This window comes from Sturnus vulgaris, chromosome 4 (genome assembly GCF_052056855.1).
Source record: "Sturnus vulgaris isolate bStuVul1 chromosome 4, bStuVul1.hap1, whole genome shotgun sequence".
In the NCBI taxonomy this organism is placed as follows: domain Eukaryota; kingdom Metazoa; phylum Chordata; class Aves; order Passeriformes; family Sturnidae; genus Sturnus; species Sturnus vulgaris.
In genome coordinates, this window is record NC_142246.1 from 43,548,183 (window position 1) to 43,570,271 (window position 22,089).

Below are 22,089 nucleotides of genomic sequence, written 5' to 3' on the forward strand. Positions count from 1 at the left end.
GCTTAACTGTATGAGCGAGCTAAGTGAGGTATAAAATGGTTTGGGTTTGGCTGTGTTACTACAGCCCAGCTGCATTGCAGACATGTTAGGAAAATATGCTGCAAGCATTGAGTGTAGCTCAGAATTAAAGCAGTCAGAGGAACAAAAATCCTGTCATGGGCAGAGCAAAACAGAGGTCCCAGGGAAGTGGAAGAGAACAATGAAGGCAATGAAGGCAATGCAGAGTGATCAGGTTCCTGCTTCTCTAGCTCGTGTGCAGGGTACTGAGAGCTACTGTTTAATCAATATGTCCCAATAGGGGAGGGACGCCCTAGCTCAGGGCTCCTCAGCTCATGACTGGGTGCCCCCCTGCCCTTCTCTGCAATGGGCGTTAGGGGCTGCAGGAAGCGCCAGGCAGATGTCACACACCAGGTGTGTGAGACTCCTCACTTCCTACCAGTAGGTCCTCCTCTAAATTCTGATTGATTTTGGAATGGTTTCTCTTTGGAAGTGGGTCAGTCCTGACAGAGCCCTGGCCAAGCCCTGTTAGCTCTGACTCTATGGAGCTAATCCACAGTCATAGGGGAAGGGGAGGAGAGCACCCACCTTTGCTCCCCATATAAAGGTGGTTTTTGCTTATGCAACCAGTTACAAAATGTACCTGGGGGCTTACCATGACTACAAGGGTGGGATTGGGAAGTCGTGAACTTGAGCTTTGGGGCGGAAATTAAACTGGGGTGGGGGGGAAGTTTATTGTAGGGCTGATGTACCCCACAGGCACTGGTGGGTCAGGAAACCCTCCACTGAGAGCAGCCACACAAGGAGATCCTTTGCTCTCATCCTTCCTTACTCAGAGGTCAACAGGGCAGGACCTTTAAGGGAGCTTTTTCACCTTTTGCCACACATAGTCTTCACCTTTTAAGTGGTCTACTGTCTAGAGACCGTTTATAAAATAAGCAAACAGAGCATGATTAAATCTTGCAGCACAGATAAAGTCTTTATAAGTCCTGTTCCCAGACCATGTCAGAACCTCGTAAAAGCCTAGCCTTGCCATTTTGATTATGATTTATGGATGGTTTTGTCCCTGTGATGCTACAATCACTCTAATCCAGTAGGTCTAAGAGCATTCCTGATGTCTCAGGTCTGGGTGCTGGCCTTCTCCCAGTTCCATACTGAGGGGATGTTGGGATTTGCACCAGTTCCCTTTCCCCTTGCTTTAATGTATCAGGAAGCCCTACAGGTAACAGTGTAGGGCATCATTTCTACTGCAGGGAATGGTACTCACTGCTCAGCCTTGCAGCAGACCTGAGGACCTTCCTAGGTGTATGTGCTGACCCTAGCAACAAACATGATAGGAACACGCTCTGACCCTTGAGTAGTTTCCCAGGCTAGGCCATCTCCCACTGTGTTCGGTGAAACGTGCGGGAAATGGCAGCATAAGTGGTCTGACATGGGGAGCAAGAAAATGTGTGAGGGAGAGTAACAGTAAAAGTGGAAGAGCTGGGGTGGTTGCAAGTAGTGCTTTGTTTTCCTGTGTCTCTGTGCTATTGTTTTAAAAAAAATTGTCATTCAAAGAAAATCTGCTATCAAAGATCCAGCTATTCAGCAGCTTGTACTACGAGCACAGGCAGTGACTCTCCTTGGCAGAGGTGTCTTGTAGGTTACCTCACCTGCAAAGCCAAGGTCTCTAAGGGTGCAATAGTTTTGACCTGTTCCCCCGCTGGAGTAATGAACTGAGAATGGGTTTGAACCTGTTACAATCACTTGTTAAAATTTACTAGCAAAGCAACAATGTAAAAAACTAGGATTTGCAACATTTTCTCCTTCCAAAGGGCAGTGCCTTAAAAATCCTTTCTACTGCACATCAACTCCTCCTATGTATTTACTACCATTCCTCTATTTTAGCCACACACATAAACATCCACGATTTTATTCAACTGCTTCAGGGACATTTCAGAAAACGTCTCATCTACATCAGCAAGATTGTATACTAATTTTCAGTCAGTGACACCAGTCTCTTTTCCCTCAAGAGATTTTATGATAGCTGGAAAGCTTCTGGAGCTTTTGAATCTTTAATTCAGGGTCCTCCTGAGAGCAAGGAGCGCTAAGAGATTTGCATCACAGTGAGATTGGACATGTATCACAGATGCAGAGCTAGAAGGCCATCAGATTAAGTAGAAGGAACTAAATGCATAAATTGGTCTGGAAAGCCTTTAGTACTGGGGGTGAGTAATGAGACTACAGGTTCACAGTTTGACTTTAAGATGTGTGACTGAATTTGCAACACCGCCTATTAATGCAGCACTTCAGCTGGATAGAAGCAGTTTCCATCTTGTATAAACGAGCTTAAACAGTTGTTTCCTCTTTTGGGTTATACCTAGATAACGCTTTCTAAGCACCTTGTTTTAATAGGATCTTGTCTACAGATTAGCCACCCTAAAATGTTTGTGCTCCCTCATCAGAAGAGTGTATGCTCCTAACAGCTAGCCTGCAGGCTTTTAAGGATTCCTCTTCCAGCCAGACTGACAGGAAAGACCTGCCACAACATGCAGCCAGGCAAGCCCTGGCCATGACAAGGAGCAGCCCTTCTTACAGCAACTTGAAATGTGGAGAGAAGAACAGTGAAGGGATGAGCCAAGCAATACATGAGAGGATCATACAGACGACGTGGAGTGGTACGACTACAGCACCATTGGAATGTGTGTATAGAGCAGAATAATATAGGATACAGTAACTTTACTCCAGCTTTGTAGCCTATTCTTGTACTGTCACTTTCTCGTGAGCCTTCCTTCCACTGAATTTTTATGGCTTATGGGAAAGTTTGGAGAAATACATTTTTTCCTTTCAAACTAGTAAGACTGGCTGTCCCACTGACATAGTTCTTGCTTTTTCTCTCTCATTGCTTTTTCTTCTGTCAGTAGGCACTATAGTGTAATTTGAAAAATTCCCTTGAGAGAATGCAGTCCTTGAGTCTGATGGCAAGGCAGCAGAGAGACTGATGGTTCTACAAAACTGAATGTGTTGACTGCCAGCTATTTTCCTTTGCTATTTTCCTTTGCCTCACATCCAAGTGAATTCAGAAACCTGTTTGCCTGGTTACTTCATCAGGAAGCCCATATCACTACCTCTGAGTGCTGCAGCACAAACCTGAGGTAGAAATGCTGCAGCAACAGAAATGTTGTTTGTTTGATTGAGACATAATTTTTTGGACTCCAGTCTGTAAGAAAACTTGGTATATTCAACTACCTCTGTCTCCCATGAAAAGCAGGTTTGAGTGCACGTCCAAAACTCAAGCAAAGTCTATCAGTGATCCAAGCATATTTTTAAAGTAAAAAACATTGAGTAATACCTTTTACCATGGTAACTGTGTACACGGACGTAGCTTTTTCATGATTTGTAAGAACTGCTAACTGAACATTTTATGAAATGCTGCTAGTGCTTGCTCAAGTATTTTGGTCCCTTGAGTTCTAGATTCTCTAATACCTCAATTGTGGAACCCTGAGATCTTCCTGACTTCCAGCTCCAGCTTCTTAGCTTCCAGTTCCAGCTGTGCCCACCTTTCTATCATGGTGGAATGCAGCTGCATGCCAGGCCCTCTCCCTTCTCCTCTTGAAAGCAGTGGAAAGTGGCATGGAAAGCGGCTGAGATGAAGCTGTGGTGTGTTCCCATCCACTTCCATTAACACCAGAAGTCACCAGCATTCATATCCTAGATGGTCCAGACAAAGGTGAAGCCCATGTGATTGTTGTATGAACATTTGGTCCTTGGACACGACGTGCAGAGGGATGAATATGGATGTTGGAATGTAGCCAACAGGATGGGGCTGAGCTCAACAAGAGAAAGGGCACAGGTTTTGCAAAGTTGAGGTATCTGTATGGTCACATGTGACTTGCTCTTTGTTACAGTCCACTGGCCTTGCTTCTTCATCCTGAATGTCATGCTGTATTGTAAGATTCCCATTTGCAGGGAGCTAGTAGATATCTGCAAGATGAAACCCCAGCACAGCTGACAAGACAGTTCATGGTATGAATTATCACTGCAAATCTGGCATGGAGAAAATGTTTGAACAGCACTTCACAAAATCTCTAACTTTCAGATGTTCTTCTGTCCTGCTCCAAACCTTGTAATGCCAAGCTTTCAATCACCCCACCAAGCAGCCACTCTGGCCAGCTGCAACACAGCCCACTTGCTATTTTGAACACTTTAAATTGAAGCACTATAAAAATAGTGACTATCTTGAGATCAACCATGCATGTCTCATGTGGCCTGGGTGGGTGGCTGTGGCAGATGCTACAGCTGCACTGGGAGGCCTAAGCCTGACTCTCCCTTCTGGACTGGAGGCACAAATCCTTCCCTGATGCAAGCCACTGGGACAACCCAGTTGCAGGTGCAAGTTGTGTTTTCCTACTGTATAAAAAGGGTGCTCTGTAGATGGCCTGAGCGTGAGAGCAACTGCGGGGTGACAGGTGAGGTATCCCTTGAGGTCAAGCTCTGTTCCTCAGAGGTGATGGGGGAGCAGGATGTGTTGAGGCAGCAGGTAAAATGCAGGAAATAAGAGCAATATCCTTGCAAGAACATTGTGCAATTGGCTGTCCTTCTGCTGAAAAATGTATTTAATTAACTCAGAGAAAAGAAGTCTGTAAGAGGAAATGGTGTTCCCAGAGAGATGCTGTTTTGTCCCTGGAATTATGCAAAGTGAAAAAATATATAGCAGCAAGATCACTCTCTGTGACTTGCCTAGAGACTAGCAAAAGTAATTCCATTTCACACAGAGACAAATTATTTGAAGTCTGCTTCATAGTTCAAAACCAGACAAAGTGGCAGAGATACTGGAAAAACCTCTCAGAAATCAAGCACAGCATACTACACAGCTGAAAGTTTATCACTGCAGTTAATGAGGTGTGACTGCTTTGCTTTAAAGACACACCATGCTTTAGACATTTGAAAAATCCATTTTAGCTCTCGGATAAATGAAAAGTAAGGTATTTTCTCCACACCCTTTCCCTATTTTAAGCAACAGGCTTGTCCCTCTCAGTATATCAAATGTGGCAGGCAATGGGTTTCAACGGCAATGGCTAGAGGAGGAAAATGAGGCAAGGTCACTGAAGAGGTTCAGTGAGGCTGTGGTGGGCCATCAGCTCTGCCTGTGGCACAGTTCACTCGCCACATTTTGCAGCACAAACATCTCTTGTGCTGCCTCGCTGCTCTGTACAACAGCAATTGAAATTGAGTGGCTACAGGCCCTGGGAAGTACAAGCTACCTTGAAAAAGAAAAGTCAAATGTCCAAACTAATAAGGGAGAGGAGCTCTCCTTCCTGTCCTCTGTGATAAGATTAAGGACAGACAGCAGATCACAGGAAGGGGTGGAGCAGTGTGCACCTAAGGGGGTCATTATCTGCAAGGGAGGCAGAGATAGTGTTTTCTCTTGACTGAAATACTAAATAGAGAAGAAGCAGAGAGACTATTTTTACAAAGCGCTTTTCCACAGCAGAGCTATAATTTTCAGTGTCTTGTTGTGGTGCAGGAGTCTGGTGACCTTCACAGTATTCATTAAGCATTCAAATTCTTTCCTAGTTTTTAGGAAAGGATGAAACAATCAGATGCCCGTGTGCTATGTGCAGCATAAAAATCTAGATAAAACACTGCTGTCACACTCAAATAATTTTATTAATCTGAAACTGTGTTTCCTTGAATACAGTCTCATTAAATACTCACCTCCTCTTTGAGACAAATCTGGTGGGAGAGGAGATGCTGTAGAGTGGATTAAGCTCTAATCCCAGTTTTTCTCTCTCACTTGGCATCCCTGGGAAGGACAGCATTCCTGTCCTTCTTATTTCTCGTTTGTAAAATGGAGATGATAACTGCTCATCTCCCAGGGCCATTATGAAGATTAATGTGTTTACAAAAGCATTTAAAATGCTAAGGACTTTTGGTTCCAGTCCTGTGAGATTGGAAATGCCAGCACTGAGGTGCTGGAAGCCTTACTCTTATTAACTCTAGTGGAAACTCAGGCTGCCCAGCACTTTACAAGAACAAGGAGAAACATGTAGTTGCAAAAGTCAAGAAAACCCATCCTGTTTTATTTCGTAAAATGAGATGTGCATTATGCTGGTATTGGATCTGAAAGGGCAGATAACATTAAAAAGCCCCATCATTCAATTTCTAGTGCCAAGAGAATTATTGAGGGCTTTGCTGTTGTAATTTCTTTAAAGACTGATCCTTGCACCTTCAGCTGCAACATGATTTTTGGCATCAGTATAGAATACAGTATCAGCCCAGAATTTGCTGTACTTCATTCAAGCTTTTAAACTCCATGACTCTTACCTAAACACACAAAAAGCACTTGTTTCACTGTTACTGACACAGACAATTTTAGCCACTTTTCTTGCAAAATGCATGATAAATGACACCAGAACTGAGATTGAGGTTAAAAACCCCCAGTCTTAGCACTTACGGGGAATATCCAGCACTGGTGCTTTGCCACACACTCCTTCAGCCAGCCTGTAGAATCAGTCAGAGGAACAGTTAATTGGACATGTATGCAGTAAGGTCCCCATGTCAGCAGCTTTTGCATCCTTCAGACTTCTTTTCACCGATTCTGTTTTTCACAGTGAGACAAATTTAATAAATTTGAGAAAGGCCCAGAAACAGGAAGATGAGTGAACCAAAGGAACTGGTGAACCAGGGATAATGGTCTCCCTGAAGGCAGTACCTAACTCCTTGGGTAAGGGGAGGGACATATGTGTCAAGACTGAGAAGCAAAACAGGCTGGTGTGGTTTACTGAGAAACAGAATAATTTCACATGCGAGCAAGACTGGATGCCAACCTGCAGGAAAAGAAGTCTGTTTGTGCAAGGCAGCTATGTGCAGACAGATGACACATGCTGATGCGTCCCAGTAAAAGTCAGCTGAAGAATATGGTTATGACTGGTAAGATTTTGTGACAAAGTTGAGATCTAATTTTACATCTGATGCCCAAGACTTCCAAAATGTGTGTATGGGGCATCTGCTGGGGTTTTTAATACATCAAATGGGAAGCAAAAACTAAAGCTGTACACTCACTGATAATATTAATGAAGCCCTTAAAATGTTAAGTTGTCCTCATGTATTTGACAGACCCTGGAAATGATGGATCAGGAGATGGATTGACGATAATACCCACTTTTACGGCAACACACCTTCCTGCTACGGGTCCTTCAACTGTGGATGACTGTGAGCCAGTACTTGGAACTGCAAGCGCTACTGAAAGCAGCTTTGAAACACAGAGTTCTCCAAGTACTGAACTGAATGCTCTGAATGATGAGGACAGCCTAGAAGCAGAACAGTCTATCTTGATATATATTGTCCCCGTGGCACTGCTGATCCTGCTGATTTTGTTTATCACATTTTTTGTAATGCATCATAAAAGGAAAAAGTCCAAGCAAGGTAAATTTGTCTAATTTGTCTTCTTGTGCATCAAAAAAGTCTGTTTCTAGGATGTGTTCAACATTAACATAACATAACATAACATAGCATTATTTTGAGGCATGGGATATCACATTTAGGATGCCCTACTCTGATTGTGGTTGCACATTTTACAAGTAAGGGAGGGATCCTCCCCAGCCAGCAGTACCTGGTCACACACCTCTCCTTGGGCAGTAGCTACTTCTGCTTCTTGGCACCTCCTGCTCATGCTGCCCCACCCATGGAAGCCCTGGCACCAATCTCTGGCTTCTGGAAATGCTGAGAATGCTCAGGGATGTAACTGTGGCTGCAAATGCTTGTTCTGTCTTTATGCTCAACAACTTTAGACAAGGTGAAATTAATGTTTCTACTGCCCGTAGTGCCCACAAGGTAAAGCTGCTTGGAGCTTAAATAAAATAAGAACAAGAAAAATCCTTTTTAGGAACAATCATAAGAAATCCTGATTCCATCGAGTGGAGGCTGCTATGAAGACATCACAGCAAATGAGCTAGGTCAGACTGCCTGGGTGCTGTGGTAGGGTGAGCAATGCTTCAGGAAGGTGCTGTGATCTGTTAACAAAGGAATTGGTAACTTGGAATGTCAAGCCACAGAAGAATAAACTGAGGTGTCATACTAAAACCACATAGTTGGTAAGTGAAATTCTGAGATGGTCGTATCAGTGTCTCTACATGGTCAGAGTGCAGCTATCAGCTCATCAGCCTGCAGACAGTGCAACATATTTAATACAGATTTTAGGTCAAGTTTTCAGGGCATTTTTAGGTTGCATTTGCCTGATCACTGAGTTTCCCTCTAACAAACTAGGAATTTGCAGCCAGGCATCCAGTTGTCTGCCTGATTCTGGATGACTGAAATGTAGGTACACTCTTCAGAGGATTAGGAAATGTGGTGCCTTTCAGGAACACAATCCTAGGTTCTCATGCCCTGCGCCAGCCTGGGATTTTGAGCATCATCAAGGTTGGGGCAGATGGCTCTGTGGCTCTGGGGTGGCTCTGCGGCTCTGGGGTGGCTCTGCAGTCTGGGAATGTGCAGGAACAACTGGGAGGTATCACCCACTGGCAACAATGAATTAAAAATAAGGTTATTTAAGACAGGTTTTTCAGTCACTTGATTGCTGGAGGTGAAAGTATTTATTAGAATTATGTCTGTGACACCATTTTTCCCTCCATCTTTACTTTTTCTTGGGGTCATAAAGAGGTTGGATCCCTTTGGACATCTGGTTAGTTCAGCTTCATTTGCCTAACTGAGATCGAATCTGCCATGCAGTTCAGCTCCCTCCCACCCTCCCCCTGCACCCCACACCCCCACGGCTCTTCTCCCCATGAGCAGCTCCCAGAGTCTCCAGACAGAGCTGAATTGCCCGAGTGTAAGCTGTAGCAGAATGTTCCAATGCTTCCAGTAAACAATTTTTTTGCAGAAGTGGTTCCTTTTCAGGATACCATTTCCGTCAGCACATCTGTTTTGCTGAAGGAAGTGTGCATCTGCCTTGTCCTGCCCACTGCAACACCAACACTAGGCTTCTTCCCAGCATGGCTGAACTAATAATGAAATGCTTTTAGATTCAAAATAATGGGTTCCTCTGAAAATTGAGAACAGGGCAAGATGTTTTGTCTTTCATTTGCAATTTAGTTTTCATGTCTTTTGAAAATGCAACCCGTTTTATTTGACCCTATTCAAGGCGTGCATGCAGTCAGGACCCTGTAAATACAATGGGTAAATATAATGCAGAGCTATTAACACCAACTTTCTTCTTTTGCAGATGAGCTGGGAAGTGAAAATGTAAAAAGGTAAATTTTATGAATATAATTCTTTTTTTAAAAAAAGTTCTTTTGCTCTAAACTTTATCTCACTGCCTCTTTTAATTTAGCTGTGCACTAAACACTGTTACTTTTTGCCATCAATTGAACCAGCAATTTCAATAGGTGGATAAAATGTGACTTCAGTATGTGGCTGAACTGTAAGACTAGAGCAGAGCAAGAGTTAGTAGTGACTGAGGCAAGGGCTGTCCCACAGACACCCACAGCCCACTGAGCTTAGGCACCTCCTGCTTCATCAACCACAAGAGGTACAAGGTGCCCCATGAGCAAAGGGAATCTGTTCCCAGGCTCATCACAGGCTTTCACTATTCACAATAAGCTCTGTGTCTTACTCCTCTATTTTTCAAGTTTGTTTTTTAATCTTCTTACTCAGAGGTGAGGCAGAAAGGCTTGCCTGGCTGCCATAGGAGCAATGCCTTAGATGCTTGGAAAATAAGACAGAAGCTGTGTGGCTTTTATCAGAGTAATAACTTTTATTGTTACCTTTTATTGACCTCCATCTTGCTAATCCATGCTGAAAGTTCATTAATTGGCTCTGTGAGATAAAAATAAAGGGTTTTTTTGCTAAAAAATTATTTTCTATCATGTGACTGCAGGAATGATAAGCAAAAGGAAGCTAAGCAGAGGCATTTAAGTAAATGCAGCTCTCATGACCTTTCCTTTTGAAGTCACTGCAAATGTCAGTCACAGCTATTATGAAACTTTAGGCCTTCAGCTTTTAACACTGGAGCAATGGTACTTCTGTCATGTGTTCCAGGAGAGCAGGGACAAACTATCTTATTTTTTTTTTTTTTTAGTTTTCTATTTACAGCAGAGGCAGTTTTCAAGAAGCTGCAGTAATCCTGTGTTCTGGCATGTCTCTGGCTGCACTGAGTCCCCCTGAGTGTTACGTCTCAGCCGGCCCTACCTCTGCCCAGGACTGGCACCTCAGTGCTGCACCCTTGCGTCTGTTCACGGTCCCTTGGTTCACACTCATTGGGCTGACATCTCCTTAGATTACTGGGCTAGGATGGCTTTCCAGAGTTAATACATGTGTCTGGAATTATAGGAGAGTCATACAAAATCACTGCATTATAAGTTGTTTGAATTAAGCATTTTGTGTAATGCTTTTTGTCCCTGTTTCTTCATTCAAGCCCTATTTTTGAAGAAGACACACCCTCTGTTATGGAGATAGAAATGGAAGAACTTGATAAATGGATGAACAGCATGAACAGAAATGGTACACGGTAACCCCTCTACTTCATCCTCCTTCTCTTGTCTGCTGACATAGATCCCATGCATAGGAAATCAATGTTTTGTATGCTTGTCCTACAACATTTTTAGTTGTGCTCGTGACTCCCTCCTACTAAAATAACTGAACAAATGTCAGGGGTAGATTTTTTCAGAGGAGCATTTTAGTTTGTGTGGGAGTTTACTTTTAATATGTGATAAGATCTCATAAATGTTTTCAGTTTCTGGTAGATATTTCTATTAAACACATTTATTGCTCTGAATGTTATTTATATTTTTAAATACACATTTTAATTCTAAATGCCAGTTTGTTTGAAGCATCTAGTCCTTTCAGTCTCCAGAATTTCTACAGTTTTGTGCTCCATATTGAGGTATTGTAGAAGAAATATGCATTTGTGCACAAATGCAACTGTGTCCAGTTCTGGGCCCCTCAGTTTAGGAAGGACGTGGAAACGCTTGAGCATGTCCAGGAGGCAACAAGGCTGGTGAGGGGCTTGGAACACAAGCCCAATGAAGAATGACTGAGGGAGCTGAGGTTGTTTAGCCTGGAGAAAAGGAGACTCAGGCTGACCTTATCACTCTCTACAACTTCCTGAAAGGTGGTTGTAGTCAGGTGGTCTCTTTCTCCAAGCAGCAACTGACAGAACCAGAGGACACAGTCTTAAACTGTGCTGAGGGAAATACAGGTTGGATATTAGGGAAATGTTTTCTATGAAAAGAGTGATAAAGTACTGGAATGGTTTACCTGGAGAGGTGGTGGAGTCACCATCCCTGGACGTGTTTAAAAAAAGACTGGATGTGGCACTCAGTTTATTTGAGGTATTGCGGCATGGATTGGACTCAGTGATCTTGAAGGTCTCTTCCAACTTAGTGATTCTGTGATTCTGTGATTTGTTTGTAATTCAGACCACCATTTATTTAAAATTGCTGCCAGGAACCTATGAATACCACCTCCCCCTCCCTTGCAAAGCTATCAGCCCCATGAACAATTAGAACATGCAGTAACTACTAGCAACAGCATCTTCAGCTGCCTTCTGAATTACTTACAAGTACCTTGCATTTTCCCCCCCATTTTTCTCACAGGTGAATTTCAAGTCAAAATCTCTAAGGGGTGTGCATTGTCCTTCCAAAGTCTCCTCAAAAAATGCAGGTCTTTGGTAAGCCATGAGTTAACCAAGGCCTGATTTTGAGCCATGAACAGCTTCTCACTGGCTAGGAAATGCTGAGACACTGATATTTTTTTTATTCCTGGTCCCTTGCCTTCTATCCAAATGGATAGTAGGTCATTTGTCTGACCTACTAGGCATACTTTGTTTTTCAGGAGCATTTATCTTTGGGGCATTTGCATTAGCACGGTTCTCCACATGACGGGGTTTTGACCTTCGTGGTCTGTAAGCTCTTGTAGAAAACGTGTGCTAAGTGGCAGTAGTGAAAGAGAGGCGTTAAGTGTACTACATGGGAAAAAAAGTGGTGTAAAATACATTTTAAAATTTTGTGGAGAGAAGGAAGAAAATATTTTACATACTTTCATGTATGTATGTGTGTGTGTGTGTGTGTGTGTGTGTGTGTGTGTGTTTAAGTGCTCCCTAAACTCCAGCTCCGAATTTCCAGCTGGACTATAAAGCATAGGTGCAACTGTCAGCAGTGGAAGATTAACAAACAACTCTCCCCGTGGCAGTGTGTGAGAGACAGTCTGCAAAAGTAGCTCATTTGTATAGGTGTACATAAAGAACTGGAATATATATCATAAATAAATTGTGGCAAGACCTACCAAAGGGAAGGAGGTATAAGATTTATGTTATGGGGACCATGCAGATAAAAAGGTGCAGAAGTGCATCTGCATATCTATATTCTAGAGTGACTGCATGATGAAAGTTGATGCATTTTTGAAATAAATGTAGAACAAGTGCCAAGAGTACCTATAGTCTTGTTTCTTACCCTTTTCCAGGTGACTATGAATGTTTGCCTACTGTAAGAGAAGAAGAAAAAGAATCAATCACCAATCCAAGGTACTTTAATTCATTGTATTATTTGAAGAAATATGGTCAATGTTGTTCTAAAATAATCTTATTTTTTGTATGTAATTATAGAATTATTCTTTGGTCCATATAAGTTTTAAAATTTTTACATATAGAAACTTTGACTTCAATTTACACTAAAGGCTTGACACTTTTATTTCTAAACAGGTTTCTTCCTGTAAAACTGCACTACTAAATAATCTTACAGTTGTAAAGTGGTGCAAGACAGACAACCAGATGGCACAGATGGAGTTTCACTCACTGATCAGACTTTAATCACAGTTTCCCAAGGTGTTAACACAAGCATTCAGCATAGCTTCCTTGGCACCCTTCACCTAAGGTACCCAGTTCTCCTCTGCTGCCTGGTGCCTATAGGTTCTTGGGAACCACTGCCAGATGTTTTGGCTGGAGCTGTGACCTGACAGACTTCAGCTGGAGCTGTGACCAGGACTTACCGGTGCCCCCTTGCAGCACTCCCCCAGAGCTGGCACTAGTTGATAGTCCAAGCAGAGATCCCAGTGGGATGCAAAACCACAATCCCAACAGCTTGTAAACTTAAAATCTTTCTGGTTGGTTTCCTCAGGATTTTGGCCAGAACTCCTAAATCCCTCACAATTTTTCCTAATTAAAAATTCTGGTTCTTGCTTCCAGCTGGAAACAAGAGGCTGTACATTGCCCTTGCCTGCACTCTTGTGTTGCAGTTGCATTTTGAGGAGTGGGCAAAGCAGCTTCATAGGATGGTAATCAACAAGCCACCTTTTGTGCCAAGAAATCCCTGGTGCAGTGGAAGCAGTGATGCAATCAGGCAAGGCCAGGAGCAGGGAGAGGACCTAGGTCTTCTACTTTCCATGGCCTCAGATAATTCCACTGAACATATTTCTCTGGCAGAATTGCACCTCCCGTTGTAGACTGTCATAATATTCCAATCCTCTTTACCGAATTTCCTTGCTCAGGAGTGAAATAGGGATGTTAAATCACCACTGCTGCAGAGTTTGCAGCTCAGTTGCTCCAAAGCTGCAGTTTCAGAGGAATCTTTGGATAGGGCTTGTCCACTACAGCCACTTCTATATAGAAGGTTTCTTTTTACACCTATTGCAAGAGAAATCATTGTTGTTTTAGTTCAGTTTTGGTTGGGGAAAAAAAAGAAAGCTTTGATCCTAGGTTCAGGTGCAGGCAAGCACATTAATTTTACCCTTAGCAACTGGAAAAGATCCTGGATTTGTTAGTCATCTGGGTCTTCCCTTCCTGCTGCTAAATGATAACTCAGAGGGAGGAAAATTGTTAAGGAGAGGCAGCTGCAGTTGCACAGCTGTTCTCTAAAAGCAGACTTAAAAAGCTGAGCATACCACTGAGTACAGCAGAGGACAGGACAAAGGATGCTTCAGCCATAAGCTAACACTGGCAGAAGTCATACTGTAAAAGGCTTTTTAGGCACAACACCACCCTTAGCATCAAGTTTACTTTCCAAATCTTTAACAATTCATTTTAAGGAAAAAAAATTATCATAGCTTACCAGCTTGAGCTGACGTTTTATCATGCTTGCTAAAGGAGCGGTTTTGTACTGGATTTGCATTCACCTCATCATAAGAAGGGGGTTTTGCTCCTGGCTATTATAAAGCATCTTTGGGCTACACCCTACCTCAAGCTGCCCACCTGTAAAACAGAGTTATTTTAGAAGACTACAGTGAGGTTTAAACTTTGATACAAAAAAGCAACCCTGTTCATGTAAGTATGTTTCAGTCAGAGCGAAGGCACACACATTATTTAAGCAAATTTTCTTGTGAATGGTATCTTAGAATCAGACTAGATTAGATAAATTTATGCCCCTAAATTGTAGAAAGGCAAGCAAATGCAAATAAAAAAGAGATTTATCTCTAAAACATTCAGAGCTGCTCAGACGAGGGATATTAGTTGCATACAAAGTGCAAGATTCAGTTTAAGATTCTGAAAGACTGCTTTGTTTGGGAAAAATTCTTCTAAAATTAGGGTAATTTTTTTTAGATTTTATTGATATTTCAGTATGGGAAACATCTTGAGGCTACACTGAACAGATGTTGTGTTTTCTTGCTTCACAAAAATGCTGAGGGGGAGTTCATTAAGACCCAAATATCTTGAACTATGAACGATATTTATATAATTTTGAAAACATATGAGACAAAACATTTCAATAATGACACTTTGACATTTTCAGAATTAAGGTTGTTCCAAAACCACTCTTCAGAGTTAGCGAATTTTTAATAAAAAAATTTTGAAAGTTTGAAGAACAGAACTATGTGGCAGTAACATATTTTTATGTTGAGTGTTTCCCTTACCCCAAGGCAACTTCTTCAAATTTTATTTCACATGCAATTTTGAAATATGCTTCATTTCAATGTGAAAAGATATTTGAAGTGCTGGGATTTCTGGGTAAAGAAACAAAAAATTGCTTCCTGTTTATTTGCAGCTGAACCTTATCAGTCCAAGATCTGCTGCTTTTCCCAACCAAATTCTTAAATGAATAAATAATGTCAGAAAGAGAATTACATACAGATAAATAGATGTTTTCAGCAACTCTTTTGAGCAGGGAAAGTGAAAGACTAAGAAGTAAAATGAAACAAAGCTATTGTTATGGCAAAATTTGTACTCATGCGCATCAAAGCTGCACATTTGTGCACAGGAGGCAAGATATGACAGCCTGGGCTCCCTGATAGGTGGAGATCACCTGCCCAGGCCTTGTAGGCTCAGTTACAAACATATGTGTGTGTGTGTGTGTGTGTGTGTGTGTGTGTGTGTATATTCAAAATTTAGATACACTTTTCAAAACATATATATTTGAATTAAAACCTTATCTTTGAAACCTACTGCTAGAATCTTGATTGTGCCTGAGCACAGAATTGCAAAACCCTCCAGCTGCGCTGGGCAAGGGCTCCCATCCTGTGCATGCAGGAGGGAGCAGGCAGTGTGTGTGGGGACAGCAGGCAAGGGCTGATGATCTGTGGAGCACAAGTGGGTAGAGACTAACCTCTGCTCCAGGGACCTTTAGTGTCCCAGAAAAATAAGTGCAGCCTGTCCCATTCACAACATGGGTCATTGTAGGAGGTGGAGTACAAGCAATCTCCTTATGCTTTATCGCCTGAGAGGTTGGGTTTGTCTTGGGTGCTGCTGGGCACCCTCCTAGTCTTTCTGTCTGAAAAAAGATAACTCCTTCTTATGGAGAAATGTTTTGGATGGATGGTAAGTCAGTACAGAAAGAAGTACTGCATTCCCAGAATGTGCCTCAATTTGGCAAGAGACTTAAGAAAACATGTAAAATATTAAGATTATGAGCGGCCCTTTCAGCTTCAGAGGTGGTTTAAAACCCTGCTGTTATCCCTGTTAATCAGCCAATATAAGATGTCACATTTTTTAATATTTGCATGAGCCAAACATTATTAAGAGAGAGCTAGGGAGCAAGCCACTTGGGGAGAAACCTGCAGGACAAAGAGAAAATGCACCTGTTATGAGGTCAGATGTAAACCAAAATTTCCAAAGTTATCCTCAGCTGTGGAAAGAGAGCCGGGAGCAGGAGAAAGGCTCTGCTGGGCAGCCATGAACCATCAGACAGGAATTAGAGCAGCCCTCACTGCCGGCATCATTTCATCCATTGCATGAGTGACAGATTTATTTTCTGGTAACACCTTGTCATGAACTCTGGAGATACTCTTGCATGTCATTTCCTGCTGGGACAACAAACCCAACAGCGTGATTCTGGTGTTGTTTTCTTTTCCACATGTACACAGTGATGGTGAATCATGAAGTCCTCAGGACAGCAAAGAACTGGCTAAAGGGATGCAGCACACAAGCTCATCATCCCCCAGATATTGGAAGAGTTGCATTTAAATATAATTCATCTCAAAGAACAGAGAAGCAAATGGTTTTGTTGTGTCCTGATTCATATGGTCTTCAGAAAGGAAACATCACCAAGGGAAAAGAAGAAAAGATAAAGGAGGGGAAAAAGAAGAAAAGAAAGAGAGAAAAGCACTGTAGCAAGATTAAAGACTGCTTTAAATTCTTTTTGCAATGAGATTGGCCATAAATCAAGAGAAACCTCTTTTTAGCCCTTTCTAAAAGTTCTCAAAGCAGCCCATGTCTCCGTCTAGTTCTGCAGTTGTGTATTGTGCAACACTTAAAACCAATTCTGTTCCAGGTTTGGTGGCTTTCTTTGTTTTGGTTTGGTTTTGTGGGTGTTTGTTTCAGTGTCCATAATTCTGGACTGCCCTGATTTGGTGGATATGAAGCTCATGCCTACGCAATATTTTTTTCTCAATTTGCTTTTTCTAAACAGTGCACCGATTTGCACAGGACTGCTGTTGAGGAGGTACCAGGCTAGGACTGACAGACCAGCTCTGAGGACAGACAGCAGCTGAAAAGCCTCTCAAAGGAATAGCCAGAAGTAACTGCAGCACAGTGAGGGCACAGACTGTGTAGAGCGCTTTTTGATTTTCAGATAAAAGGCACTGTAGAAGTGAAAAGTATTATTTTGAGCCTGCCTTCCAGTTTGTTATCACCACAGATGAGTGCCCTGGGCTAGGTGTCCCCATGTAAATCTTGTCCCTGCCCAGGGCTGTTCTCTAACCACCTACTTCAGGCATATCCAACTTAAAAACATTTCTTTTTTTTTTTTTTTTTTTTTTTTTTTTTTTTTTTTTTAAAGTGTGAGATTGAAAAATTTAACAATTCAGTACCCACATTCAATACAGATTTAGATAAGTATGTGTTATGCATAATTACTTGGACAAGGTTTTCAGATGCAGGAGATTTTCTGCTGCTTCTGTTTTTAAATACTGAGCTTGCAATATCTGAAAGACGTGGACTTCTAAGTGTGCCTAGTCACCTTTAGTTACAATGAAAAAAATTAGACTCTTGTGATACCTCAAGGTGGGAATATGAATATTGTCACTGTGTTCATTGATTTTAGATAGCATGTCTCTTAGGGATGTAGCTTAAATATGTAACATATATAAAAGTGAATCCTTGTCTGGGCAAAGCTTCTCTTGCCTTATTTAAAATAGCAGATTCATATCCTACCATACCTTATATTCTACCTATCTGTGGCAGTGTATTTTTCAGTTTTTCTAAAAGATGCAATTTGAAACCTAGCCAGCCTGTGAGTAGGTAGTTACCTGGGTGAGAATCCCAGCTCATCTATTGGACCCTAAGTGCAGATGTATCACTGGTTGAGGTAACGAGTGACTGAAATAGTAACCAATTACCTGTGTGTGCCTGGGAAAACTCAACCACCCTATTTAAGGGTGCCCACAAACAATAAAGTTGCTTAAGTTTTGTTACATGGATCAGGAGTGCTGGAGTCTCTGTCTCAGACCCAGCACCCCCAACCGTGGCTGCCCAACCCATGAAACAACTGTAACACCTATCCTCATATTCTATTTAAATATGTAATGCCTTCCAACTCAATACATGTTTAATATGATTAGTTTTGTTTTGCCTGAAAATAATTCACTAATAAGTTACCATGCGTAGCTTGTTTAAAGAGAGAAAATAAATGCCCCAAGCCTCTGTGATGGCATCTAAATACCACTAACAGCTGACAAATACGGAGGATGGTTCAGCTTTGTGAATAATTAAAGACATGTCAAAATACAGCAGGAAAAGAATGTTTAGCTAACCATATTCATTCATTACTAAATTTGACTTGATTAGTAATTCCCTCAAAGAATAAAAGATTTCTTCATTATTCCAAAACAATTTATTGCAAATATTGGATTTGGCAAATGAGAGATGTAAATAAATTTCCCGTGTTTGGATGATTTTTAACTTTGAAAGAAGTATTTCACGTTCATCTTTCACAACTTTTTTTTTTTCAACATTTCCACTATTTCCTGACACTAAACCCATCATGTAGAGTATTGGTTAAAAGAACACAGTCACCAGGGGAAGAAAAAGTGAAAGACTGAAATATAGAATTTTTTTTTTTAATTGGAGTAGATATTTTCCAGTAGCAGTTTTGTTAGCTACTTATTTCCAACAGACAAAGATATTTTGCTCAGGTTTCCTACAATTTTCAAAGCAGCAACCTGAAGATACCCAAAACAGGAGAGACTGGGGGGTCTTTTTAATAGTACGAGATAAAAGGCTGTATTTTAAGAGTATTACCGGCTATGTGGTTGGAGGGCAGTCAGTGGGACCCAGCAGTTTGCAACACCAGTGTCCAGCAGTGACACTCACCACACCATGCTCCAGTTCACACAGCTCCATGTTCAGCAGCTGCTGCCTTCTCCCTGGAGAGAGTTGAAGCACAGCTGGACGTGAAGACTAGAAGTCCTTGCCTTTCATATTTTATTTTTTTTTTACTTTTGAAAATTAACTAATTCCCAATAATTATATGGCTTAACTCAGTTCTGGCACACTGATGATCCATCAACCTGTCCGGGTCACACATTGATAATAGTGCAATGCACTAACTCAGTTTGCTGTGGCATTAAAAAGAGCCTGTGTTGTTCATGTTGATGGTTTTGGGTTAATGTTAATTCTAGATGGTTCTTCCACCAAATAAAAAGCTATACAGTTCCAAACAAGTTTCTCAGAGATTAAATTTCACTTATACATTTTACTTTTCAAGTTTACCTTGAGATAATGTATTTTATGTAAACTTATGCCATTAAGCATTAATTTTTATTCCTGCATTCATAATTGGTCAACCTCACAGTAAAGCTTTAAAATCAATTTTGTCCAGAACTAATGTCTAGGTTAGAGGTTTATAATTATTCATGTCACTTACTACCTCTAAATTCTGGCATGCTAGAGAACTCATTTGCCTCTTCAGCAACTTTTCTCGGCAGTTAAAAATACAAAACAATGCTTTGGGCGCTTCCTTGGCCAATACATTTTCTCTATCTGCTGATTTTTAAAAGTGCAAACTTAATATATGCTGCGTTACTATTGAAAAATGTACCATTCCATCAAATCTCACCAGTCATCAGGTCCTGTCCTCCTTGTGTGAAACAGACTAAGGGTCAAGTAATCTGCATTTCAGTATAGTTATGGATATTTCTAATAGATATCCTCAGTACTAGACAAAAACAATTTTTAGTGTTTCTCTTTTTCCTGAACATTTATACATCATTGTTATTCTTCCCCTAGCTCTAAACTATAGAGGGGACCACTCATTCTTCTGATTCCTCGGCCCAGGTCCGCACTGCTCTGTTTCACCCTGCTGGTCTCTCTCTTTGATCATAACTTTCACACTGAGGTCTGCATTTGCCATGGCCACTGCCCAGCACCCCACTCACTCGCTTACAGCCAAGCCTTTCTGTAGACACTAGGTTCAGGAGTGCAGCTTCACCTTGGGCACTGCTTTGGCCCCTCTCCTCCTTCACCCCATTTGGTATTTCCCTCTTTTGCTCGCTCGCATGCCCCTTGTTCTCCCGTTTGTTTTACACTTTCCATCAGTTCCTGGTAATTTCCTTTTGCATAGTTTTGCCTCAGTATTTTAATTCTGTGGATAGATTGAATTACAGGGGATTTAGGCCATTTCACACCTACATTAATACAGCCAATACATTATAATATTCCAGTTCATGAGTATTAACTGTACACCTTCTGTTGATGCATCTTCATTTTCCCTAAATTATTCACACAGTCAGGTCCTCTAACCCACAAAATAAAATGGAGAACAATCAGACAGCAGATAAGATAGCAGCAAATTCTAAATTTTATTTTATCACCATGCACTACAGAGTATTTAAGCCGCTGTGGTAATATTCCCATCATTAGCCTCATTCGAGCCAACCCGTCTCACCATCACCTTGCAACATCTACCAGTAACTGATAACTCAAGTCGCCACCCCTCAGTAGAAAATGAGAAAAAGTATGGAAACAGGAAGTGTCTCCAACTATGTATTGTTCTAAAATGTTTCGCAAATGTGATGATCCCTAAGGAACTGCCACCTCTTCTTCCATTTTTAAAAATAATTTCAGTAGTTTTCCAGCACTTCAAGACAATTTGACATCTCATTTACAACGTGCGGCCTTTTTGTTCTGCAGAAAAGCAGATCCAAAGGAGGGTTTGTTTGAGAAATACATAGGTAATAAGCAGGGCAATTAAGAACCAACACCTCTCCTCGATACGCTAAAAATCTTAACAAAATAGAAATAGTTCCTCCATAAAGTTACAAATATAAGGTTGATGATATTACCAGCAGCTAATTAATTCCATGAGTCCTGCACTTGTAAAGCACATAGCCCTAACATTAACCTCAGCAAAAAGGAAGGTTCTTTTAGTTTCTAGATAATCATAAGTTATAGATTTGCAGATAACTTGCTCTCAGATTAAGAAAAACTATTTTTTATAATGCTAGACTCATTGGTGGACTGTAAATTGAAATTTTATTGTCTTTCTGATGTAAGACTGCTGTATATTGAACTGTTTTATCAAATAGATGTTCAAAATAACTTTGTAATGTAAATATTTGAAAGATGCAATATTACTTAATTGTATATAAGAGTTTGAGATTTTAAACAAGTTGTTCTAATAAAGTTTTTAGTGTCTACAGGTTCTGTTTTTTCCATAGTCCTGCTAATCCTCTGAAGTCTATGGATCTTAATTACTTGTTATTGATGTCACAATTACTCAGGCCGGAGAAGATGTGCACAACTGAATACAGTACATAGATATCTTCCTCTCATCAGCTCTCTAACATTAAGGAAAAGGTAAAAAAGAGGAGAGCTGCTTTATATTTCATTATATTTTTGTTGGGATATTTCAGATTGTTTATCACTTCTGATTCCAGGGAAAGTAGTGAATTACTCCCATGATTTGTCCTTGGGTGACTGTTGCCATCTCTATTTAATCATCAATCATTTCTCAGGTTATTTCAGTTAAAACACTCAAATGGAAGTCTCCAAGGTGATAGACCTGCTAAAGTAATTTGCAGTGGATTTAAGGGAAAAGGAAGGGAAAAAAAGATGAAAAAGAGAGATGTACTTCCAACTAGTGATTTAGAAAAGATTAATAAAATAAAGCACTATTTTCATCTATTTTTGCAACAGACAATTTCATTAGAGAGGTGCATAATGGCCTGGGAGTATCCAGAAAGCTTGAGACAGAGTTTATTTTATTTAATGCTCTTAATGTTCAAACAACCTCAGTACGAGAGCATCATAGCAATGACCAGGCAGAAACTAGTCACTTCTTTCTCTCTCTCTCTCTCTCCTAGACAGCACATCAGCAAGACACTTAGTTAAGGTACAGACTTAGAAATCTGCATTTTGGGGCAATGTTTGGCTAGTTCTCAAGGGAGATGCAAAAGAGGATTTGACTACAAAGTCCCATAAAGTGTTGTGGCACCTTGGGAAGTAACACAGTTACTCTCCTGTCCCCAGGCACTTGCTCTTGCCCCACTCTACCCCTCCTAGCACCATCATGCTGACCCACAGCCCAGAGGCTCCTCAAATGTGCACCAAAGGAAGGCTGGAAGGGGTCTGGAAGAACTGGGGGGATGGGAGAACTGGCTTGGCAGGGGGTTTGAGTGGTGAGCAAAGGACACATCCTGCACCAACATTATCAGCGACATATATGGTAATACATCCCAAGCATTTACTCTCTG

The 22,089-nt window shown here is 41.2% G+C and overlaps 1 protein-coding gene across 3 annotated transcripts in view; it reads left to right on the top strand.

Annotated features, from left to right (window-relative positions):
* TMEM154 (transmembrane protein 154) overlaps positions 1 to 21,038 on the top strand; it is a 38,186-nt gene extending 17,148 nt beyond the window's left edge. For 2 of the 3 annotated variants that reach the window (XM_088163739.1, XM_088163740.1), the window contains 5 exons: positions 7,096 to 7,404; positions 9,200 to 9,227; positions 10,391 to 10,476; positions 12,436 to 12,496; positions 16,264 to 21,038. In XM_088163739.1, the coding sequence (XP_088019865.1) occupies positions 7,096 to 7,404; positions 9,200 to 9,227; positions 10,391 to 10,476; positions 12,436 to 12,496; positions 16,264 to 16,279 (500 nt within the window). In that variant the 3' untranslated portion in view covers positions 16,280 to 21,038. Of the gene's footprint in view, positions 1 to 7,095; positions 7,405 to 9,199; positions 9,228 to 10,390; positions 10,484 to 12,435; positions 12,497 to 16,263 lie in introns of all 3 variants that reach the window. The other variant, XR_015803217.1, reaches the window with a different exon arrangement.
* The last annotated feature ends 1,051 nt before the right edge of the window (positions 21,039 to 22,089 follow it).